Raw genomic sequence first — 26,153 nt, 5'->3', positions numbered from 1 at the left:
GACTTTTTGACCAAGTTGACTTGTGGTCAATTTGTTAATTTTAGTAAGTAGACTAAGGTTTGGAGTTTTGTGTTACATTAGATAGTGTGTAGTACCAACCTTCTGATCTCACGAGATGAGGTGTAATCTACTTCGATAGAAAGGTGAGTTTTCTCACTATACTTGTAGGACGCTAGTTGATTGTGTGACTCTTGCATGGAAGAACAAGGGGGGACTATAACAATTATATGAAAGACCATGGTGGATCATGACAAGAAAAGACTTCAACAAGACTATAGCAACGAAAGTGATTGGAAGACTATGGTGAGATCATAACATTCACATGGGTTGAAATATACTCGTAGGGCGGGCCCCATTATTCAAGATTGGGTCCAATATTCAGGGTATGGCCCATTTTTATGTATGGTATATGGTATTTTAGGGAACTCACTAAGCTTTGTGTTTATAGTTTATGTTTAAATGTTTCAAGTACTTCTTGTGACAAGGGGAAGAGTCAAACTGGATTGCATTGCATCCACTAGAGATTCTACACTATTGTTTTATGATACTCTGATGTTTAATTTGAAACTATTTTTGATACTATGATGATCTTTTGTTGAAAACTTAATGAATGTTTTGGCGTACTTAAAAATGAAAATTTTGCTTAGTATTTTGAGGACGTTACAAATTGGTATCAGAGCCTTGGTTTGAGGGTTCAGACACACTGTAAGGAGTGTTTGGACTTAAACTAGGGGATTAATGAAATCTTTTTTCAAGAAAACGGATTTCTAAAAATGGTTTTATAAAGAAAGGGGTATGATGCATGTAGTTAGCCGAAGCTCATGTAAGTAATTCATAGAATACCCATACACGAATGTTATGTTATGAGTGCTATGATATGAATTACATGCTAGTGATAGGCGAAGGATTTGCTCAAGATTTCATGATAGAATGCTTGTATATGAGCGATGCCTTTGTACGCCTATATGTGCTGATATTTAGCTGCTTTAGGGTTTATGTTGATACCAGAAAATTATTTGACGAATGCATTAGGGTGGTACAAAATTAAGATTAGATAGCCTTAGAATGTTTGATTCAACCTTATTGCATGTTCTTGTTTGATGAATGTCTTATGGTAAAGACATCAATTCGAACGTCCATTTTATTTTAATTATGTTCGATCTGCATTCGTGAAGTGGTTTATCAGCGTCGGAAGAGACCTTTTCGGCACACGTGGGAAGTGGAATCCTAGGAAGTTTATATAGTGTATTTATACATTGTTATGTGAGAGAGCTTTTGTGTGTGGCAATATGGAAGCGACTCAGTGTCGTGTTTAAGGGTTAAATTGCAAAAAAAAAAATAGATGACTGTTTTCGTTAATAAGGTTAAACTTTAAGGACTTTTATGAAGATTTGCTTTTTTATATATACTAAAGTTAATTGAAGAAAACTTATATATATTTTTTATTAAAAAACATAGAATAAAGATACCATCTAAATCCCTTTCACTAAAAACTCAATTTTTTTCATTAAAAACACAATAATGATCATTTATTTATCATTTTTGGATTTTTTTTTTATAATTCTCTTTAATCAATATCATTATTATAATTACGAAGATACAATATAAATACAATTCTTAAATAGAGCTCCATGATATATGTGGCCTAGAAACACACTTCTTCTTACGACAAATCAAATTGTATTTAATGTGTGTGTTTTATAACTATTGTATCTCTTATATTAGAGTTATTGCCATAAAAGCCCTCATATTTACATGAAATGAATGATTATGTCCTAAGTCCAAATTTATGTTCATTAATGCCTCACATTTAGGTAAGTTTTGTCATTTTGGGTTTTTTATCTGGTAGTGAACAAGTAGTCGGTCACATTAGGGATTTTATGTAAATATAAGGGCAAACTTGGTGGCTAAAATGCTACACTTATACGTTTTCATTGGAAGAAGAACTCCAACATTTTGGGGCTTGGAGATCTGAGTGATGATGATCTTCTGAATAGATGTGACAACCTAATATTTTAAGTCAATGTAATGACCTAAAAGTCAAAGATTGTAATCTACTTTTGATATAATAAAAATAGCGTCAAAAATAAAATGTTCAAAAGTCTCAATTAGGTTGCATAAAATGATAGATATTGTGTCTAGGTTTTTAGAAATATAAAGAACACTCAAATCCGAATTATAACGAAGAACTTATGACCAATCAAAGATGCACGTCAAAACTGGTAAAACATTGTTAAGCAGAAAACGCGGAATTTCAATAAAATGCTTTTTAGACTTAGGTATATAAATGAAAGTTGTAGATATCATTAAACTGTGAATGTACATAAAAAAACGTCCAAATCTAACTTCGTATGAGAAAGTTATGATTTTTTTTAAGTTTCAGATATAGTAGTAGACAACTAAAAACTCAAAATAGAGATTGAGCGACTTTTAACCGACACAACCTAAAAGAGAATCGAAGATCTCGACAATAGTAGTGCAATGGTAAAAAGACAGACGAAAATAGACGTCGGATGAAGAAGTTATGGATTTTTAACGGACTTTTCTAGTTCTGGTCTGTTAAAAATATAATATTAAAAATAAAGCCAAAATTAGCCGACGGAGTCTAAACGAAAGTTGTAGAGCATAATCTCACCTATGCGTGGATATAAAGAGCGTCAAAAACGGAACTCGTATGCGAGAGATATGAATTTGTAAAGTTCGGGGCACAAACTTCGACATATGTTTGAGTTCACGTCGTGAGTACAGTGTTCACGACGTGAACAATGTGATTGACCCTTCTAGAGCAAGTAGACGGATGACGCAAGCCATGAGTGAATCAGGTGCAAAATCACGACGTGAGTTATGCAAAACTCACGATGTGAGTTTCAAAATTTTAGCCTATATATAGAAATCGAAGCTTTCCGAATTTGGTTGCTGAAATCTATCCTCTCTTCCACTTCTACACACTGTTAAGCCCCTCTAAACCACCCCGAAGCCCCGGTCACACCTCTAGCACACGACGCAAGTCCCGACGCCCCGAATCTCCCAATAAACTAACTCTTGTCCAGTCGAAGTGTTGCCCGCGTGAAGCTCGTTTCTTCATCAGAAACCCGCGGTTACGTCAAGGAAGATCATTCCTAGAAATGAAATGTTGCCCGATTCACCACTTACCAAGTGAGTTCATACCCTTAACTTATCTTTTGAATGATTTTAAATGCTTTTTATGTGGTGGGGTGGGGGGGATACAAGTAGAAAACATTATAGTTATCGAATCAATCACATGTGATTTATAACTATCAAAACAAGTGGATCTCTTATACTTCAAACTATGTTATTAAACAAAATATTTCAAAACATTTTATAAATTAACATCAAGTCATCTATAACCATTCAAATGTTTAAAACTCTTTTACATGCTAAACTCTTTTATCAAACTCTTTTAAGCTTATATATTGTCAAAATCATGTCTATATGGATATAGTTATATAAATAAGGCTGAAAGTGCTTAAGATTGATAACTCACTTTATTTCCCGTTCCTTGTTTGGTTGTGGACTTAGGGTATCGGTTGTTTGTCCAAGTGTCGTTTGAATCTTAGTTATATATTATGTATATGGGTATAGATATAAAAGTTCTTACATCAGTAAAACACCTTTGGGTAGCAAAGGTGTACAAACATACCTAGTCGTTTAAACAACATTACTACTAAACTATAATAGGTATAGTTTAGAGGATTACTACTTACTATTTCTAGAACAATGAAACTTACACGAGTTAGTTCATCCATGAATCCATTCATACATGATCTGGTTCAAACATACACTAACAAGAACAGAAAGGAACATACATCCTTTTACAAAGACAGATAACAATAATGTGAGATACTACTTCATGGCATGGAAATATACAGTTGTGTCACGTTTTGTAACTAGAGTCTCCTGGAGGGAGAGCGGGCATTGTGTGTATAGATCTATACGGGACTAGCAATCCCACATCCCAACTGTTAGCTACAGTCTGACATACACGCCAAGGGGTGACAAACGTCACATATTCAGTTTCGACGCCAACTGGTCGTCGTGTTAAATACTCGTCAATCAGTATGGTTATAACCACATCACATTTTAACCTTAATAAACACATTGGTTTTAAGGTAATTAGTACTTCAGTAGTTACTTTAAACAACTTTCCTATACACTTTCATTTTTCCATTACATTCATACAATGATTTACTCACATAAGAAATGCATACTATTTTTCTTATACAGATAGTTTTACAAATACGGAAAACCCACATTTATACTATTACAAGTACAAACACACATCTTACATCATTTTTTTTAAGAGAAACAAACATATAAAACAGTTGGGTCTTGGTAGAAGACTTTTTTTAGTAGAAAATATAGGATTTTCTAGGAAGTATACAAACACTTACATCAAAACACTTACAAACATTTTCATCAAACTAATGCAAACATTTGACACTAAAATACTTACGAACTCACCAACTTAAATACTGATCTACTCTTTCAAAATAACTTGTATTCTCAGGTCACCAGTAGACAGGTACACTGGACCAGGTTTTGAGAAGACGGAGCGTGTTCAAGACTCATCTTTTATTTTTGATATTCATATTTTTGATGTCTTACAAATACATTCAGAACACACTTGTATTAAATTATACTGTTAAATGCAATGGATGATGTTGTTGCTTGTTTACTATTATGCATTGATATGATACTGTACATGACGTCCTCCGCCCCTGAACGTTTACGCCGTTTTGGTATGGGGGTGTGACAATAAGGATGGTGTTGAGACGGTGAAGGTGATGGTTTCTTTATATGTGGTGACGGTGGTTGTGGTGACAGATGGTGACGACAAAGTGTAATAGTAGTGGTGGTGGTGGCAAAGGCTAGTGGTAGTAGACGGTGTTAATGACAAAAGGTGGTGGTGGTGACGAAGTGTATTGGTGGTGTTGTGTAAATATTAGAGCTTTTATGGCAATGGTGACCGACTATGATAATGCAAAACATGATAAAAGGTTAACAACATCTAATAAACCTTTAGGAATAACAACTTTTGATAAGCCTTTATTTTATGATGTGTGGTTTGATTGTGAAAGAATCTTTGGCAAGTTGTAGTTTTAAGGTAAACTTTTTACACCCCAAACCTAAAAATTCAACAATGAAGTAATATTTAGTCTAAAATGTATTTTTTTATGACAAATCAACAAAGCTTTCTTAAGTTATATATGATATAGATGGTATATTTCTGATTGTAATAATGATATTTATTAAAGAGAATTAAAAGAATACAAAATAATATATAAATTAACATTATTGTGTTTTTAATAAATAAAAAAAATCTTTATTTTGAGTTTTTTAATAAATAAATATAAGTATTTTAAAATCTCTAGAAAAATCTTTAAACGTTAACTTTGTTAATGAAAAAGTCATCCATTATTATTATTATTTTGCAATTTAACCTTAAAACCGGTACTAACCAGGTATAAAGGTTGTTTTGTAATGCTTACCGGTATTAATGATAAAAAAGAAAATTGTAAATTTAGCCAAATATACTAATTGCTTTGTGGAAAATAGTAAAAAAAAACCAAAATTGCATTTTTAGCCACTAAAATCGCAGATGAGTATAATCCATTTGCGATTTCACCATGCTATCTGTGAACGTACAAGTGGCTAAAGCACAGACGTGCTTTAGACACTTGTACATTCGCAGTTGGTTTTTTTTTCTTTTTTCGTTGTATATATACCCATTTTTCAGCCTAAAATCGCAGATTTCCTCTTCTTTTGAACTGCAATTTTGTGAATTTTTTTTTGTTTTTTTTTACTATGAAATTGATGGGTTTAACTACAAAACAACCTTATTATATATAAATTTTTTCAATAAATTATCATTTTTTTGTAAAATTTGTTTAAAACATCTCTAAGAAAATCGCCTATGATATCATCCATGATAGCTCTAACAAAATCGCAGAGAGAGAGAGAGAGAGAGAGAGAGAGAGAGAGAGAGAGAGAGAGAGAGAGAGAGAGAGAGAGAGAGAGAGAGAGAGAGAGAGAGAGAGAGAGAGTTTCTTCAAAAAGAATGTGAAAAATGAAGGAAAAAAACGTTTTTATACTAGATCCTTCGAAATCGCGGATGTACTTCACAAAATCACGGATGAACTTTTCTATCTGCGAACGTACAAGTGCCTGTGCTTTAGGTGCTTGTACGTTCGCAGATGGAAGGGCAAAATCGCAGATGGTTTAATCCATCTGCGATTTTAAGGGCTGTTTTTGTAATTTGAGTTTTTTTTTTTGCTATTTTCTACAAAGTAATTAATGTATTTGGCTAAATTTATAATTTTCTCATAATTAAATAGCAAAAAATTAAAATTAAAATGATTGATGACTTTTTAGTCGATAGAGCCAAAATACAGTGACTTTAATCAAAATTTCTCTAAGACTACTCGGAGTGGGCAATGCCCACTACTCCTTGTGTTTCATAACACATGATAACGCCAATTAACACCGTCCCTCCCTCTCGTTATTACATGTTAAAGGCTTTCGCGTTACTTCCGGTTACTACCATCACATTTGATAACGATGTTTTTTTGTTTTTTTAGCATAGTAACTCGTGTGGGCGTTCCCACACCCACCTCTCTAAGAAAAAAATAAGGATAAAAAACACAGACTACCACAAACCATAGGGACCATTCGTGTAACTTATCCTAAAATTTATAAATTTAAAATATGTGTTAAACGATTACTAAATACAAATATATAATTCATTTTAAAAAATGTATTGCCAAAAATTTGATTAATTTTGTTTTCTGGGAACAACCTGGATGGAATAATGTCACTGTTTTATACTCTCTGCTGTCACTCACATGTTAAGTAGTCCATTCTCAGCTACCTGCCGTCTCACACTTCCCTTCTCTGACCTCTATACAATCGCCTCCATTTCATCTTTTCTGATCACAGGTAATCGGAAAATATGGAATACAAGAACCTCGGTCGATCAGGATTGAAGGTGTCACAGCTCTCATACGGTGCATGGGTCAGTTTCGGCAACCAGTTAGACGTAAAAGAAGCCAAAACTCTACTCCAATGTTGCCGTGACCATGGCGTCAACTTCTTCGACAACGCAGAGGTCTACGCCAATGGCCGAGCTGAAGAAATCATGGGACAAGCAATCCGAGAACTCGGATGGAAACGCTCTGACATCGTTGTGTCTACTAAACTGTTTTGGGGAGGGCCAGGACCCAACGACAAGGGTTTATCCAGGAAACATATCATCGAGGGGACTAAAGCTTCTTTGAAACGACTGGATATGGAGTATGTCGATCTGATTTACTGTCATCGACCGGATTTGCAAACGCCGATTGAGGAAACAGTTAGGGCTATGAATCATGTGATCGATAAAGGTTGGGCGTTTTATTGGGGAACTAGTGAGTGGTCTGCGCAACAGATTACGGAGGCTTGGGGGATTGCGAATCGGTTGGATCTCGTCGGACCGATCGTTGAACAGCCTGAGTATAATATGTTTTCTAGACATAAGGTATACATCAAAACCCTAATTGATCGATTATGAACTCAAATCATTCTGATCCTTGATATAAACTGATTCACTTATTCAGGTTGAGAATGAGTATCTTCCTTTGTATAACAACTATGGCATCGGGCTTACAACTTGGAGTCCACTTGCATCTGGAGTTTTGACCGGAAAGTACAACTCAGGGATTCCGGCTGATAGTCGATTTGCTTTGGAGAACTACAAGGTTAAGTTAAATCCAATCTACATTTCTGGTTTTAGCCCTCTTTACTTGATCAATATTTGTGTTCATCATTGCAGAATCTTGCGAGTAGATCATTGGTGGATGATGTTCTTAAGAAAGTTAAGAACCTAAAACCAATTGCTGATGAACTAAAAGTCCCCTTATCCCAGCTTGCAATTGCTTGGTGTGCTGCAAATCCGAATGTATCATCAGTTATTACTGGTGCTACAAAGGAGTATCAGGTCAGATCAGATATTCAAATCAAAGATTCATCACTTTTTTTTTTTGCATCTTCTCCTCTTTTGTTTCTAAAACATTAGCATCATCTTTTGGGTTGCAATTAAATGTAGATACAAGAGAACATGAAGGCCATTGATGTCATTCCAAAGCTTACACCTGAAGTGATGGAGAAGATCGAGGCTGTTGTTCAGAGCAAACCAAAGAAGCCTGACTCTTATAGGTGAAGGTACATTACACACACAGAGAGAGTGAGCTTCTATAGACATTCAGTTTTATGTTTGTACCCTGAGATTGTTACAATAACAGTTATTGAATCTTATATCATGTAGTTGACCCAATGTGTAATTGGGATCTGGTTTGCGAATCTATCACCATTGAACACCAGTTGGTAGGTTTGTGATCATTTAATATATTAATGGAATGGTTTATTGGATTGGTATAAGAAAAACTGTTTGTTGGTTGTGATGGAATGGACCATTCTTGAAGGAATGTGATTCCTTCTTTATTATTCGACTTGATGAATTATCTTATATTTTTAGATATTGTAACCAAGATCATTGTCATACGATAAGCCATTAACTTTGATGGTCCTCAGCTACTGAGGTCGGGATCTTATATTATGCAACAGGTCTCATATATTTGAACTGAAAAAAGAAGGCTACACATTACACATGTTGTGTCAACAATACTACGTTGTTTGACCTTCACACACCCTCTTCTGCCTCCTTAATTTAACATTTGGCGTTGGTGGTTGAAGTTTTGGTTATGTATCCTCAACCGATGCTTCTCTCTGTAAATAAGAAGTTAGTTATTATGATATAATAGGAAGGTTTTTTCTAATGGTGAATAAGAATATAAAAGACGTATATAAAAATATCATCTCTTCATCTAGGGATAATGACTTGAAAGGGTAACGAACTTTCGATTTTTGTCACATTTAGTCACTAAACTTTTTTTCGTTATCTATTTGTCATTGAACTATTGAAACTGTTCACATTTTACCCTTATGAGCGGCTGTTGTCGGTCATAAGGGTAAAATGTGAACATTTTCAATAGTTCAATGCCAAATAGATAACGAAAAAAAATTTAGTGACTAAATATGAACAAAATCGAAAGTTCGTTTCCCTCTAAAAAGTTCAATGACTAAATGTGAACAAACTTCCTCTTGTATTATGTTTTAACAAATTATTTATTTTTGTTAAATTGTAGCAACATTTGTTGATGAAGAAATCTATGAAATTAAATAAATAAAAAAACCCTGAAAATATATTTAAAAAAAAAACAAAAAACCAAAACCGAAATAAAAAACCAATGGTTTGACATTTTCCAAAATAAAATATCAAAATTTCCAATTTGATTTTGGTTTTACAAAAAAAATGAATCATTCTGACTGATATGAATTATGACCATTGGTTTGACATGCAAAATTTGTGACATCCCATGAATATGTAGTTACAACATCGTCTGAACTCGTAATTCATAGTAAGGGGTTAGAGTATCATCGCATGAATACGTAGTTACAACATTATCTGAACTCGTAATTCATCACCTACAGGTTATGGGTCTGCTGGTGTTTCCACTAGGTTGTCTAGAATAGTCCGTGGTCGCCATCTATACTTTGGTAGATGACTACATCGCCACATTGTTGGTTAAGGTTATGGTATCTCCTTTCATCCTACATCACATATTCATCATCATCTATTTACCTAATTATCATCACTTATCTCTCATCATTTTATTTGATCACACACCAACTATTTCATCTACCCATGTTTCATATGCAACATATTTTTAGATATAAAATAAATATACCGTTTAAATCTTTTAAAACATGTATAAAATCGTTCATCCAGCATAGACAACAAGTATTCAAATAATATGCACACATAGCACGTAATTATATAAAATACTTCATATCTATGTGTAAGATGAAAGTAACTATATAGGGTTTCTGCCAACAGCGTGGACTCGTCGAGTCGCCTCACCGACTCGTCGAGTCCATTCATTCATCCGAGTCATCAGTCGCAACCTTACTCGACGAGTTGAGGCGTCAACTCGTCGAGTCTCTCTTCTTAACTCAAGAGAAAAATACTTAAATTATGATACCTAGAAATTCGGATGTTACATTTTGTTTTTTATTTCATAGATTTCTTCGTCAACAAATGTTGCTACAATTAAACAAAAATAAATAATTTTGCTAAAACATAATACAATAGGAAGTTTGTTCACATTTAGTCATTAAACTTTTTAGAGGGAAACAAATTTTCGATTTTGTTCACATTTAGTCACTAAACTTTTTTTCGTTATCTATTTGTCACTAAACTATTGAAACTGTTCACATTTTACCCTTATGACCGGTAACAGCCGGTCATAAGGGTAAAATGTGAACAGTTTCAATAGCTCAATGGCAAATAGATAACGAAAAAAAGTTTAGTGACTAAATGTGACAATAATCGAAAGTTCGTTACCCTTTCAAGTCATTATCCCCTTCATCTATGTAACATACTTTTTTTGCAACATCCATGCAAAGTCATCAGACACACCGTTTCTGTAGATTTCGGTGTAAGCCTCAAAATTACATGAAAAGAATACCCAACTACAAAAATTGAATCATACCGAAATATGAAACACATACCGAACAACAAAATAGCAACCTATTTCGGACATGTTCTTCGTATTCATATTATGTTTCCATTTCGGACATTGTTTTTATAATAATTAAACCTAACTACAACCCCAAACACGACTCTTATAATCTAAATACTACAAAAAAACATGTGAAATACATATTTAATTAAAAACAAAGTCAACCGATTTTGAAAATGTTCTTCAGCTTCCATACTAGGGTTTTCATTTCGGTCATTGTTTTTCTTTTCTTTTTTGACATTAAAAGTGCAAAACTAACATGGTTCATTGTAATCTCATCCGACTACAAATCCGTGCTTCGTTTAATTGAAATCCTTGAGAAAATCAAAACATTGTTCGAGGATACGGAGTGTACCATATTTTGGATTCTCTTTAAATAGAGAGACCACATACGTGTGTAATTATCGGTGGTTTTTGGTCCAAAATGATCTATTTCGGATTAGAGGGTCATTTTTGTGAATTCAAATTTTTTGGTTATTTTATATTCCTCTAAAAACACGTGGTCATTTTTTTAATATTCTTTAATATCGTTTTTACGAGATTACTTTTTGAAAATGTTTTGTTATAAAAACATTCATCTTCGTATAATTTATTTATGCTATATCTTATATTTTTAATTCTTTAATATCTATATATCTATATATTACAATATAAAACATAATACTGACTTGATATTATCGTAAAAAATGATAAATTATATGCATATGTATTTGTGATATTTTTGTCATCGTTAGTTCCTTTGTTAACATCATTGTATTCATTCGTCATTTTCTATTGATCAAAACAACAGGAGTTAATGACTCATTTCATTAGCACAGTACCCAAACATAAATAGAAAATATATTTTATTATTATAATCTTAGTTAAATTTTAGTGATCTTTTATTATGTTTAAAATTTTTTGTTTGTACATGAAAAAACCGTCAATTATAGTTGATTGAATTGTGTACTTGTGTTATACACTAGATTTTAAACTATGCGTTATATTACATATAACATAAAATATTTACATGAAATTTTATCCTATTTATGAATTATTCATATAGGTAAACCAAATACAATTATTGAAATGTAATGGCTGGATCCGTCATCTTGTTTATTGCATTACATTATTAGTGTAATATTCGTCCTATTCATTTATCATATCATTCTATCTAACCAAACAGGTTTTCTAATTTAAAATTTATGCATATTAACTCATGTCATTTCAAATATGAGTTTTTTTTTTTTTTTTTAATAAAAAAAGGTTTGTGGTTTGAACTTTGGTTATGGACCCGTTTAAAAAAAATTCTACAACCGAGAATGAGAACCAAACCGAATATAATCGATTTCAGTGTCTCGATCAAGTTTTGCACCTCCATTTCCTAGAATAATATGCTTGACACCAAATGTGGTTACATGATATTGCCACATTTGAACTACAATATTTTGAGTGCTATAAAAGAATTGATATGTCATTATAAACTAATGTGATACATTGCTTTTCATCTTTTTTTTTTCTTATATATTTCATCTTTTGGCATGATTATATCTCTTTGACATAATTTGAAACTTGTGTGTTATCTCGGTGAACGTAGGTCTGTCTGTTGGATCATATGACCAACACTCTTCCATTAATGTCTTCCATCCATGATCACAACGTTCCGGAATTGAAGGCCTCAATGTATTACTCACAATCCCACCTTCATAACAATTTTCGAGGTTCAAATTTTAACAAATAATTTCTACATATATATAATGTCATTACAAAAACCTATTGTTGAGATAATGATCCAATTTCATGAATATAATTATACAACACTTTTGAAGTACCCATTGAAATGACCTGTTAAACTTATCACAATTTTGAACTAATATTTTTCACTGCTGTCTAAATGCAAGAAATAACAATGTACTTCCATTTATTTACCTTTGTTTCTTTCTATTACAACAATGTACTTCAATTTAACCAAATAAATAAATAGAAGTACATTGTTATTTCTTGCATTAAACCCTTCAATTATAGTTTTGAAAAGTGAGAGCTTACCTATAATGGCCCCACAATGCATGTCTGCATAGGGCTCCTCTCCGGTCAAAATCTCCCACATTGCAATCCCAAATGAAAATACATCAACCTGACAACAATAATAGTGGTTAACACAAAAAAAAAATATACATAGAACTAGATTCAATGGTATATGGTAATTTACTATTTTGCCCTTACTTTCTCAGAAACCCTAGTACTGCTACCATTCAAAAGCTCAGGGGCCATCCATGGAAGTGTTCCTCTTACTCCACCCGACACAAGTGTGTTTCGTTTAATTCTTGATAAACCAAAATCACCAACCTGGAATTTAATTGTATAATGGTATTTTAATGTAATATTTTTTACTTGAAATATTATAAATTATAAGAAAATAGATATGAATTACCTTGCATACGGGTCTATGAGGATCTCCCATATTAACAAGCAAATTTTCACATTTTAAATCAAAATGAACAATGTTTTTCCAATGCAAATACTCCATGCCAATTGCAGCATCTTGCATAATTAGAAGCCTCTTTCTACGATCAAATGATCTGCAACATATATGTTAATTCTTCATATCCATTTTTTTGTAATAATAAGTAATAAGTTGATGTTCAACTTACTTATCTTTTCTCAATAGAACATGTCTAAGTGAACCATTAACCATATATTCAGTAACAGTGGATAATGTTCCCCCGGGCCCATCTGGCACCACACCATAAAGTGCCACCACATTTGGGTGGTGAAGTCTTGAAAGTATCTGAGCTTCTCTCCAAAAGTCTTTAGTCTATCAATTTAAGAATGTAATCATCGATCAAATCTAATCTTTCTTTATATATAATTTAGGTTAGATGCAAGAAATATCAACTTACCAATCGCTCTTGCTCTGATTTTTTTGCTGAAAAACAACTTTTTTTAATCCTTTTTATAGCAACATCTGTTCCCCTCCATTTACCATGATAAACAGTTCCAAATGTACCAGATCCTAGTTCACGTAGTTCTTCAAGATCAGCATTTTTTATGATCTGCATCTAAGGAATCCTTAGTTAAAATAAGCTAAAATCTTTATTTGATTAAAGTTTTTTAAACTTTTATTTATTCGCCCTATTTTGTAATAGGAGAGAGCATAAATTACATCACCTGTAGACCATGCATTCCAGCTTCAACTTCAGCTACTGTTGTATGGTGTTCACCTTTCACTCCTTTATCATCCTTAACATCCTAAAACCGGACATTAATCAAATTGACCAAAGAAAATCATTAAATAAAATGAATTTCTATAAATAATTTACCTTGCTATGAGATTGAGCAACAATCTCATTTTCTCTATTTCTAATTACTAAAACTCCATCACTTGATTCATCTTGAACATATGGCATCACTGTTGCAGATGAAGGGATGCCAGGTGGCCGATTATCAGTTACATCTTCAACAATAACAGGAAATTCTTGCACACTATCATTTTCCACAAAGCTTCCAAAACGAGAAACATCATTACTAATGGCAGCAGAAACAGCTGGACTTGTGATGATGACGTCATTCATACGAGGGGTATTTTCGTAATTTGATCTTGAAATGGACCCGTTTCCACTTCCATTAGATGATAAGAGGACACAATTTTCAGCATACACGTCAGCAATTCCCATTTCTGCTGACGTGTCATGATGCCATCCGGAAGATAGGTTGAAGATTGCATTACTACTTTCTGTTCTAACAACGTAGCTTTGATTATTTGAAGGTGGATATACAATGTTGTGCTGATTTTGATGTGGGTCCTTTATATCTTGACTCCATTCAGTATATTGATTGCTAAAATCAGAAGTTATGATAGTTGGAGGAAAGTCAGCTTCAGATATTTGACTTGTCTCCTTTATCATCTCTTGATGCACGAAGAAAGGGTTTTCATGTCGGGTAGGCATTAAAGATTGAACCATGTAATCTGCTCATAGCAATAGTAGACAAGGGCAAAATAGTCAAATGATGAGGACAAAATGAGAAATTAATGTCATAAAACATACCAGATTTATCATGTGGGAAAACAAACTTTTTTGGCTGGATTGCAGATTCATTATTTACAGGTGTTTGAATATCAACATTTCCATGATCATTGCCATGATAAGAAGTAAGATCAAGATGCTGAGAGCTACCATATTTTGGTTGTTGATCCACTCGATCACCATAATTAAGCTGACGTGGCATCTGAGGTGACATATATGACGTCATCACATTTACAGGAGTCTGAATCACCTGATTTTGATTTGTTAAATTCATCAAATTCAATGAACTTCCTGTAATTGGTTGAAGAGTTAGAGATTCTCTACTAGAAATCTTGTGAACACATTGATCGTTCATGCCATTTACAGCAACCACATACTGAATAGAACTTGAATCATTAGAATCTGAACTCTCGGGGTCATTTAAATTTATAAGAAAAATACGTAATCTTTGAGACCCTTTTTCAAGTTCATGATATTCATCTATCATATGGAGAAAGTCTTCATTAGAACATACGGATATTAACGCATCAAGATCCTCATCTGGAAGTTGATACTTGATTGTATGAGGGTGGTTGCAAATATATGAAGTTTTATTTATAAGTTCTTGATAATTTAAATCTTTTCTAATAGATATAATCCGTGTCTCCCCTCCAACATATCTAAGCTTCCCATCACTTGGCCTTGGTAATATTTTCCCACCAAAACTACATAAAAATTTCATTTTTCCAGAAGAAGAATAATCAGAATATGCATATTTTTCTACTTCAACTGGAAGTTGAAGTCCTATGTGAGGATGATCTTCATAAAGAATTTGTGGGTTTGGATTGAAATGAAACCCTGCTTTCTTTTGTTGGTATGGATCTGTATATATGTTATGATCTTGATGGTATTCTAAGGGGAAATCTTCAAGATTTTCTAGTAAGTTTCTTGATGATCGAGTTTTTATGTAAACTTTTTGAGGACATTCTTCGGTTGTTTGTATGATTCTTCTAGGTGTGCGTTCTCTTATAAATTCTGGGGAAAATTCTTCGCCTGTTTGTACAGATAGATTGCGTATACGGGAGTCTAGATCACTTTCACGCCTTGTTATACCATTATATACATAAGTTCCTGAACTACCCGAAATTTCATTGGTCATTGTCTCAAATAAAACTGATGATATAAAGATTGCTTAGCATTGAATTAGCATTATTGTCCCCTTGCAAAAGATGCACTTTATAAGGGCTTTATATTCCAAAACAAGAGATGTTGTGGCAGGAAAATCTCGACTGAAATGGGCTTCGGATAAAAAACTATACCCCTTCAAACTGTTGTTCTTCAATTTCTTATCAAATTATGAGCAAAAAGGATTGCATGTCTTCATTTGACTCCAATAAGTTACAATTCAAAGCATCCTGCAATCAGAAAACCACATATTTTCGTTCAGGCATTTCATTGAACAACTTATCAGCAATAAAATCCACAAAGTAAATCACATTGCATGGAAACCAACAATAACCGGCAAAAAGCATGGTCCATGGAGACCTTCCGTTTCTAAGCTTTCTTTGGAGAATTATGAGATAAATTTGACCTTCCCGTAGGAAACATCAAAACATAAATTTAACATTAATTATTGAGAATCGATGGTTACCTGCCATTTTCCCCATGGATTCAATTAGATTGAGATTTCATTATCCAATCAAACCCTCATGGGGATGGGGATCAGATAGAAAATCCGATTAGGGATTTCAGTTTTGTTTATTCATGAGGTGTAAAAAGATAGAGGCAGTTTGATCTTTCATAATTATCAGGATTACGTGCCACCAACCCATGAAAAAAGGGGGAGGCGGGTGGGGGTACGCTAACTAACTTATGAATTGGGATCATATGTTCATATGTTTTAACGGTTGGAAAGTTTAAGAGTATTTGGTAAAAATAGGAACTGGTTTTTTTTTCCTTTGTAAAAATGTAGGTATTTTTGCTTGGGACCCACCGGTTTATCGACTTTAGAATTAAACAAAATTCAGATTTTACATTTTTGGCCCTTTAGATTCTATTGTTATTTTTTTATATAGCTTTTATTATTAAAAACTCTACCTTTTAACCTTATTATATGTTGTATATTATTTACTTTATTCAAATTATATGTTATACATTGATTACTTTATTTAAAAATATGTTCATGTATTATTTTTAGGAAATTACATTTTTAAATAAATCTAATCAACACCTTCAAATAAAACACCAATATTGAATATATTACATTGTTACAAAATTACAAAAGCATTTAAATATGACATTACATTACTAAATAAGCATTAAACAGCAATACAAATTAAGCACACATTTAAACATAAATTAATAAAAGTACATACTTTACATGACATTGTATCTTGGTTGAGAATTTGAACAATTTCTTCGATTATGATCAGGTTGGTGGCATAATCCATATTTGCGAGGTTCGTCGGAGTGGCGAATGTCCATCTCATTACGAAAACGGTTTGAACGTCTCCGACCTTGATGAACAAAGTTTCGAGTAATCTGTTTGGATCTTCCGATCTGACTCTAACTAATAATCAACGTGAGAAAGCGTTACAAAAGCATAATTATATTGATGTTTATACGTCATTGTAGTGTACACATTATTCACAACAAAAAAAGGGTTATCCTCTCTATACCGAAAAACTAAAAGAGCATGAGAACACAAGAATCTTTCCATTTGCCATTTTCCACATGTGCAAGTTTGTTAAAAATAATGGACAATATGTGTATTTCCTCCGGTGCCATTTATCCGTAACTTTGTAACAATTATGTAGTCGCCTTCATTGTGATCAAACTCGGTTAAATTATGGATTTGTGCACGAGTGTTCCAGTTACAAAATAGACGCCACATAAATGATGGTAGAGGTGTATTACAATTTGTTACAATATTACTATGCTTTATGTGACAACCATCTATTTTGGTCAAACAAAGTCTACCTGGTCAACTCAACTAGTGCTAGTATGATAGGGTTTACGTTATGTTTTCCTAATGTACAACTTACTATTATAATACAAAGTTCCACTCGAGGATTTCAAAAATGATAATGTAAACTCTAAATAGAGTAAATAATGTAACAACCCGATAAAACTCAACCATGTATCCTACTGGGATGTATAACACTCATAACACGACGTAGTGGAATCCTAACACTATGGGGCAAAGCCATAATAAAGGCTACAAACAAAATCTCTTTCTATCTCTCTCAATCTATCTCTCTCCCAAATCTCTCTTGGTAATAAAAATCACATTTCCAACTTTTTCACAAACACCCATACCATTATAGCCCTTCCTTTGTTGAAAATGGCTCAAAACTGAAGAAGAAAACCAAAAAGACAAAGAAGGGTTCGCAGGTTACTGTTCACCTGCGAACCTTCGCAGGCACTCGAATCCATTAGCTACATGCAAACCCTCTTAACCTCTCGCATGCGAACCCTTTCTTTCGGACCAAAACCCTTACTTTCGCATCTACCGACAACTTTCGCATCTTCTTCGTGACTCTCGCACAGAAGCCTCTCGCAACGAATCGGACACGTTCGCATCAAACACTCTTGCAACGAAACCTCATCTCGCAGTCGGACACTTTCACATCTACACCTCTCACAACGAACCGAGAACTTTCAAATCAGATACCTTCGCTGCAAACTTCTTACTCTCGCACCGAACCTCCACCTCTGCGGGCCAGCAGCCTTCGCACCTTTGGACCCCATTCCGAATGTTTGGCAGTTTCGCACTTTTCGTCAGTTTTAGGAGTTTTGACGTGAAATTTCCACCATACCCATATTTTTCACATCCTAGACCCCCTAAACTCATATTTTATCCACATATTGAAGATTTATTAATAATAAATCATACTTTTGCATCAAATAATATCTAAAGTTATATATATATATATATATATATATATATATATATATATATATATATATATATAATATTTGCACAAGTGGGTCAAGTGGATCCCACTTGCCACATTTATGTCACTTCTCAAGTCTTCATTGGTCAAATCATTATCCATTACACTTCCCAACAACCAATCCACTTGCCCCATTTCCTTCCATATAAGAAAAACCTCCAAGAGGTTGAAATCACTTCTCTATTTCCTTCAAAATCCACTTTTCTCCAAAAAGAGTTCCCACTTTTTCCCTTCAAGACACGATTTTTTTGAAGTATCTTTGGGTCATCTCCTCACTCTTGGTAAGTATTCCTTCAACTTCTAAACAGCCTACATATTCTACAAATCTCAAATCATTTACACAAATATTTATATATATTTGTTCATAGGACCATAAAATCTTCAAGTATTTTTCAAGTGTTCTCGACTTGAAAACTCCTCACCACATCCTTCCACTCATCAAGAAAACATATAAGGTGAGTTCATACCCCTATATTTTTTCAAGACTTTTTCTATGTTTTAGGGGGGAGTACAAGTAACATACACGAAAATTTACGTTAAAATGCAAACATTTAAATACATTATTTTTACGAAGAGTGTTAAATACGTGAAACGACTTTACTACCGATCTCGTATATTTTTATATACATAATCCCTAGAGAGAAGGTTCACTAATAGACCTGGGGACAAGTAATTCGACTCATACATATCATTATTCTTTTATATATATATATATATATATATATATATATATATATATATATATATATATATATATATATATATATATATATATATATATAGAGAGAGAGAGAGAGAGAGAGAGTACAAAACGTTCATTTCATTAAAACTTTATATATATAGTTTACGAAACTTTACCCCCTTTGTAACTCGTTTAGTAATGTAATGCTCTAAAAATTCCAACCAATTTAAACTTTTCAAAAACAACCCAATTTCATTAAATTATTACAAAAAGGTTTTCAATACATTTATTATCAGAGTATTCCCAGAACCATATCATAAAACATAAACATGATGTTGGGTCAAAATATGGTTTATACTTTGCTTTTCTGGGCAATTATATTTTTCTGTAATATTTCTGGAGTTTACGGTCATGTTTACGGTTGAGTTACATAAACATGATGTTGGGTCAAAATATGGTTTATACTTTGCTTTTCTGGGCAATTATATTTTTCTGTAATATTTCTGGAGTTTACGGTCATGTTTACGGTTGAGTTTATGGCCGTAAACACCTTACGGCCGTAAACCCATTTACGGCCCATGTTATACGGCCCATATTCTCCATGTATATATATATATATATATATATATATATATATATATATATATATATATATATATATATATATATATATATGAGTTAGAGTGAGGAGTACTGATAGATGAACGAGAGAAGAGAGAAACTAGAGAGCATTTTGTGTGTGTGAATCTTTTGTATCTGGAACTTTAACTTTAATCAATTCATACAGAGATTCATATTATTCTTCTTCTTCTTCTCTTTTATTTGATCTGACATCATCCGTTTGATTGGGATTCCGCACCATCAAACGGATCTGATTGATACACAGGCAGATTAGGGACTTACAATTGGTATCAGATCCAAGTTGTATCAGTCAATTTTGTCAGATTTGGAACATTATTTGATCTTATTTTCGAAATATTCTTGCGTTTTTTGATAGATCTCTGAAAAATAAGGGGGGTTTGCTCTTCATCTTTTTCATAAAAAAAAGGTTTTTGATCGAGTTTTGGAGCTTCAAAGTCGAAAAATCGATGTTTTTGGTCGGAGTTTGCGGCCGGCGGCTAGGGTTTCGGAGTTCACGGCCGGAAACTGGTCACGGCCGCCGGAGGATTGCGGTCGGTGTTTGCGGTCCGAGGAGTTCACGGCCTCGGTTTGCGGCCTCGCAAGAAGCAGCCTCGCTCAGCAGCCTCGTCCTCGCATAGCTCATCGGCCTCGCAACCAGCTTCGCTTCGCTTCGCATTTAAAAAAAATAGGACGCGACTTTGGAGGTGCTGGGGATCGAACCCTCGACCTCCATCTCGCATTCCTTCAGCTCTTACCAACTCCTCTAGACCACAAGTTGATACATTCATTCCCCATTTAATTTATAACCCGTTTTTTTTTCGCTTCAAGTTTCGCATTTTTTACACTTTCAGCCCAAAATTCAATTCCTTTTAATTTTAAATTTCTTTTTCATCCAAAATAAAATAATAAATAATAATAATAATAATAATAATTATTATTATTAAATAATTAAAAAAATTATTTTTTAACTTTTATTTTTTATCTTTTATTTAAAATTTTGACTTTGACTTTCAAGTTTGACCTTTGACTTTAAACTTTGATTTTTTTGCTTAACTTTTAAACTTTCAAATTTAGCTTTTCGGTTTGACTTTTAAGTTTGACTTTTGAGTTTAACTTTTTAAATTTGACTTTTAAGGTTGACTTTTGAGGTTTATAATCAAAGGGTTTGACTTTTAAGTTTGATTTTGGTTTTTAGTTGTGCTTTTTAATTGATTTTAAGGTTTAAGAGGGAGTTGAAAACATGAAAGAGAGTCGTCAGGATATGTTAAGACAAAATTTCAACATTTTCGATTATATCCCTAGAGAAACCCTCGAAACTCAGTTGCAGCGATTTACTACACTTACTACTGAGAAGAATATAGTTGTGATCTTCTTGTCTAAGTTTGAGATAAACAAAAAGTTACTGAATTCACTTCCGAAATCGTGGGATATGAACGTGGCTATCATCAAGAAGAAAAAAAATCTCAATCATCTTAGTCTTGCTGATGTAATTCAAGAACTTGATGCTTTGAAGTGTAGAAAAATAATGAGTTCTGAAAACATTCCGGTCACTGAAGTTACATGTACTCCAGCTTGTGAAGCTACGATTAAATTTCTTCCGGAACAAATTGATTTATTAAAAAGAGAAGTTGAGGACCTGAGATATGAAGGATATCAACTCAGGAAAGGACAGAAACCCCTGAAGGCTGAATTAGAAGCAAAAACCAAGGACGTTAGGAAACTTCAGGAAGAGTATAGCAACAAGTGTGAAAATTATGACTACATTAAGAGACAACTTGATGTTGTAACCGAAGAACTTGACTCTTTGAAAATTAAGTGTGGAAAAACAGACGTTAGTTTCAATAATTATACGGCGTCAAGTCAGACAGTCGAGTCCTTATTTGAAACCCAATTAAAATTTAAAGATAATCAAAACAAGGATCTAGGGTATGATAGTGTTCCTCTACCTTTCAATCATAACTACACATCCATCCCTATGACTCAGGAAGAAATTGACAGGGAGGCACATCTTCAATATGGAAAACCAGCTGGATTTGTGTCAGGAGGTATTCAAGTTGAAAATACTAATGCTTCTACTTTATGTGCAGGTAAAGTAGCAGAAGATGAGAACAAGGAGAAAACCATTGAGCAATCCAACATCTCCTTGAACTCAGAATCTGTTGATTCGAATTCTGTTATTCCTAACAAACCTGCCGTTGAGAAATACAGGCCACCAATTCCATTGAAACAGAGTGTCTGTTGCAAGTGTGCATGTGGGAACAATAAGAGTCAAGGCAAGGATACGCCACCAGGGGCAGGAAGAAACAACTTCCTAGTAACCAAAAAGACTTGTTTTCACTGTGGAACACCTGGACACATTGCCAAAAATTGTCCTAATCGCACATACGTTCCCTACTATGCACAAGGCTGGCAGAACGCGCCAAGAGGGAGATTTTTCAAAAGAAACCCCTCAAGGTCACGTTTAGACAATGCCGATTGGAATGCCATGAAGGCCAAGAATTCAACTACCAAGGCCAAGCATCCAACTCCCAAGGCCAAGCATCCAACTCCCAATAACAAGAAGGGAATGTTGGACCAGAAGTCTAGTTCAAGAGATGCTCTTGTGAAGCCAAGACCGGTTAGGTCAAAGTCATATCGGCAGTCGGCTTCAAGTTCCAAAGAAAGTGCCGAGGCACCCATTGGATCGAACAAGAAATGGGTTAAACCCGAATATACATGGGTACCAAAGGTGAAAAATCCCAAATCTTCTAATGACTCTAATATTTCATCGTCTTCTGTTTGTGATAAGCAGGATATGTTATGGGAGAGAGTACCCTGCATTGATGACAAAGGTCGACCCAGTTTCAAAATGGACTGGGTTCCAAAGACCAATTAATCTCGCTCTGTGTCGGAGCAGCTATGGAGGCATATCACCAGACTTCGGTTTGTTGGTAGTGGCTGTTCCAGGCACATGATAAGAGGCATCTCTCAACTATACAACACTCGGAATTTTGTTTGAGAGTATGTGTCCTTTACCGGAAGGGAAGAAAGGAATGATCACTCATGGGGTTAGTGCTTAATGATGTGAAGAATTTTTGGATCTGTTATGAGATTACGCATGTTGTTCTCAGACCTTCTGGATGCAAATTCAATCGGAGACTTACGGTTTGAATTTTCTTCTCTATACTCCTGAGTTTTTCTTAAGCCGATTCGCTTTAAAGACTAATTTGTGTTTTAGGATAGTTTAAATTTGCGCATCTACTGTCGTTTCTCTCCTATGCACAAATTTAGGGGGAGAAATAAAAACAAAACAAAAATTATAAAATTTTAATTTAAAAAAAAAATCCAAAAACATTAGAAAATCAGTCAAAAATATGGTGTTAATGGAATGTGCTTGCAGGAGATGTTTTGGGAAATGAAATTAGCAAGTGATAACGGGCAATCTGAATCGACGTAACGTACCTAAGTTGAATCGTATACGCTCTGTGTTCGATGCGCTGGTAGGCACGAAAGATTTTAAATGGACTTGATTAGGGAAAGTTGAACCTAATGAATTTAAGTACTTGACAAACTTTGACCTAGTTAGATCCGTTTAACCTGATTTCACGACGCTCGGATAGGTTGAGCAGGGAGATATACATGGGAATCTACCGGTCACATTAAATAACCTGTATCTAGAACTGTGGATTCACTTTTCCTTGATGTGCGAATTTTGTCCTTAATTCCGGTTGGATGGGGCGACTGGTAAATTCCGATAAATTAGATATGTAGAATATCATTTTCTTTCTTTTTGTCTGTTAGTCATATGTTGTCTCCTTTGCATGACTTCTAATCCGACCTGGTACACAACATATGCAACTCCATTTCTCTGAATGTTATATATATATATATATATATATATATATATATATATATATATATATATATAATTCCTCCTATCTGTTAGCCATATGTTGTCTCTTTTGCGTGACTTCTAATCCGACCTGGTACACAACATATGCAACATTCTACTTCTCAACCCCTCTGAAACAATAAGTAATAGAATTATGAATCTATCCTCTCTTTGAATGGTTGTCTGCTCACCCGGTGTAAGGAGTGCTCTAGAAGTTCTTGATCGCTGGGGCATATCAGGAAGCGGGAAGCATATTCTAGTACACTTAAAATTGAACACATACAGATTGTCTGTAGATCTCGCTGCTCGATTTAGGTGGACAGCAATATCCCAGGTTGTAGTCGGTTAAATGGTCATAAGAAAAAATTATTTAAGAATTAGGGCCGATCATGATAATAAAGTTACAATTAGATATATGCATGTATCATGTCATTGGTAAATTGTCCAAAATTGTCACAAATTTTTCGTGTTTAAGTGGACCACAATACTGGCGATCGATCAGACGAAGATGTGAAGATAAGGGTACCGACAAGTGGAATAAGGTTGTCCAACAACTTTGATTCCAAATCACTCTTAAAGTTAGCTATTATTTTTGTTTTTGTTAAGTTTGTTCATAGTGTTTTACTAATTTAAATATAAGGGGGAGAACTAAAAATAAAAAAAAAACAAACAAAAATCAAAAAATTCAAAATCAAAAATAGTGTTATTTCTGTTTTATTTCTTTTTCAGAAAATATAAAAAAATCCAAAAATATTTTTGTTTTTGTTTTAATTTGTGTGCTAAGTTTTCTTTTAGTTTTGTTTTGTCTTGAAAAATGATTTCAAGTATAGATAAGACTCATGGAGTTTGTGTTTAAGATTTCTGAGCCAAGGCTTCATCCGTGAGCATCGAAGAATTCTCATTCGAAAGAGCAAGAAATGAAGATTATTCTTCCAACATTCAATCCTTCAACCCAAAAGCAAGGAGAAGCTGAAATTGAAGATTAGGTGACAGATTGCATTGAAGCCTCCTCAATCAGTCTGCTGCTATCTTAAACCTGCTGAAGTGATCCAGAAGATTTGTTCTCTCTGAAGATTCTCAAGCTGAAAGCGCTATCTTTCAAGAATCAGTACAAGAAGCCTCCTCATCCAATGTGCGTTCAATGTCAAATATTTAAGAAAAGCTCAAGTGCTCAAGATGAAGTCATTCATTGAAGATTCATATGTTCATCCTGATGTTGTGAAGAAATCGAAGGATAAAGCTGAAGCCAAGCTCCCATTGAAGATTGACAAGAAGAGCCAGCTACTTTTTAGGGGGGAGCTTATTGGGTCATTTAAGAAAAGAAAGCTATAAACCAAGGGGAAGATTGTTGGGTCAAAATATGGTTTATACTTTGCTTTTCTGGGCAATTATATTTTTCTGTAATATTTCTGGAGTTTAGGGTCATGTTTACGATTGAATTTACGGCCGTAAACCCATTTACGGCCCATGTTTTACGGCCCATATTCTCCATGTATGTATATAGGTGTTAGTGTGAGGAGAATTGATAGATGAACGAGAGAAGAGAGAAACTAGAGAACATTTTGTGTGTGTGAATCTTTTGTATCTGAAACTTTAATTCTAAATTTCTAATCAATTCATACAGAGATTCATATTATTCTTCTTCTCCTTCTCTTCTATTTGATCCGACATCATCCGTTTGATTGGGATTCCGCACCATCAAACGGATCTGATTGATACACAGGCAAATTAGGGACTTACACATGAGGAGCGGTATGATCACACCTTTGCCTTGCCACGGTCTCCTGAAGTACCTGAAACGTTAAACCACAACTGTAAGCCCGAAAGCTTAGTGAGATACCCCCAAAATACCAACCACATATACCATACACATAACATGTTATATCATAACAGAACAGAACAGCCATGCACTTCAGGTCTACTGTGTGATTGGTCCGCCCGCACCGGGCCTTCAATCCACCTGGTCCACTCTCTGAGTCTATAGTATGGCTGGTCCGCCCACACCGGGCCTTCAGTTGGCATGTTCCACTCCTCGAGCCTCGGCACGTCTGGTCCGCCCTCTTGGGGCCTACAGTCTATCCGGACCGCTCGCTGGGTCTTCTGGATAACCGGTCTGCCCTGGGTATGTTGGCCTACAGCACAAAGGAGGACCCGCCTCAACCCAACCTAGTCCAACAACCATGTGCACATAAACATATAATCATACATCGATTCACAAATAATCAAACCGATCTTAGCAGAAAACATACATAGCACATCCCTACCAGGATTCCGACCTACCTGGTCACTAGCATAGCATCATCTTATAAACCAGGATACCGACCCTAACCATGTCTCTAACATACACCACCCTAACTACCATAATGCAAACATAACAAAGCAATAACATAAGAAACAACCACC

At 34.3% G+C, this 26,153-nt stretch overlaps 2 protein-coding genes across 3 annotated transcripts; one reads left to right on the top strand and one right to left on the bottom strand.

Moving 5' to 3' along the window:
- The first annotated feature begins 6,850 nt into the window (after nucleotides 1–6,850).
- LOC111915915 (probable voltage-gated potassium channel subunit beta) lies at nucleotides 6,851–8,439 on the top strand. Its single transcript, XM_023911557.3, has 4 exons — nucleotides 6,851–7,534; nucleotides 7,614–7,754; nucleotides 7,829–7,993; nucleotides 8,102–8,439. Exons 1-4 carry the CDS (start codon nucleotides 6,971–6,973, stop codon nucleotides 8,213–8,215), a joined length of 984 nt encoding a protein of 327 aa, XP_023767325.1. The 5' UTR covers nucleotides 6,851–6,970; the 3' UTR covers nucleotides 8,216–8,439.
- Nucleotides 8,440–12,074: 3,635 nt separating this feature from the next.
- LOC111915914 (uncharacterized) lies at nucleotides 12,075–16,453 on the bottom strand. 2 transcript variants are annotated; one of them, XM_023911556.3, is made up of 10 exons: nucleotides 16,272–16,453; nucleotides 14,663–16,035; nucleotides 13,937–14,583; nucleotides 13,785–13,865; nucleotides 13,517–13,669; nucleotides 13,268–13,431; nucleotides 13,048–13,195; nucleotides 12,840–12,962; nucleotides 12,663–12,750; nucleotides 12,075–12,318 (listed from the first exon to the last, which is right to left on the bottom strand). In XM_023911556.3, exons 2-10 carry the CDS (start codon nucleotides 15,777–15,779, stop codon nucleotides 12,146–12,148), a joined length of 2,694 nt encoding a protein of 897 aa, XP_023767324.1. In that variant the 5' UTR covers nucleotides 15,780–16,035; nucleotides 16,272–16,453; the 3' UTR covers nucleotides 12,075–12,145. The 2 variants fall into 2 exon arrangements, with proteins under 2 accessions (XP_023767324.1, XP_052627564.1); XM_052771604.1 differs by having other exon boundaries at nucleotides 13,785–13,856.
- Between the last annotated feature and the right edge of the window lie 9,700 nt (nucleotides 16,454–26,153).

This window comes from Lactuca sativa, chromosome 1 (genome assembly GCF_002870075.4).
Source record: "Lactuca sativa cultivar Salinas chromosome 1, Lsat_Salinas_v11, whole genome shotgun sequence".
Lineage (NCBI taxonomy): Eukaryota > Viridiplantae > Streptophyta > Magnoliopsida > Asterales > Asteraceae > Lactuca > Lactuca sativa.
This window is presented reverse-complemented; position numbering and strand designations above follow the sequence as displayed.

What these genes read in the sequence shown, in the direction of transcription:
- LOC111915914 (XM_023911556.3), bottom strand. Translation starts at nt 15,779, where the DNA reads ATGACCAATGAAATTTCGGGTAGTTCAGGAACTTATGTATATAATGGT. An exon ending in CTGGAATGCATGGTCTACAG is followed by an intron (nt 13,670 to 13,784) that starts GTGATGTAATTT and finishes CCTTAGATGCAG; the next exon opens with ATCATAAAAAATGCTGATCT. An exon ending in GCATTGTGGGGCCATTATAG is followed by an intron (nt 12,319 to 12,662) that starts GTAAGCTCTCAC and finishes ATTGTTATGAAG; the next exon opens with GTGGGATTGTGAGTAATACA.
- LOC111915915 (XM_023911557.3), top strand. Translation starts at nt 6,971, where the DNA reads ATGGAATACAAGAACCTCGGTCGATCAGGATTGAAGGTGTCACAGCTC. An exon ending in ATATGTTTTCTAGACATAAG is followed by an intron (nt 7,535 to 7,613) that starts GTATACATCAAA and finishes TCACTTATTCAG; the next exon opens with GTTGAGAATGAGTATCTTCC. An exon ending in GTGCTACAAAGGAGTATCAG is followed by an intron (nt 7,994 to 8,101) that starts GTCAGATCAGAT and finishes AATTAAATGTAG; the next exon opens with ATACAAGAGAACATGAAGGC.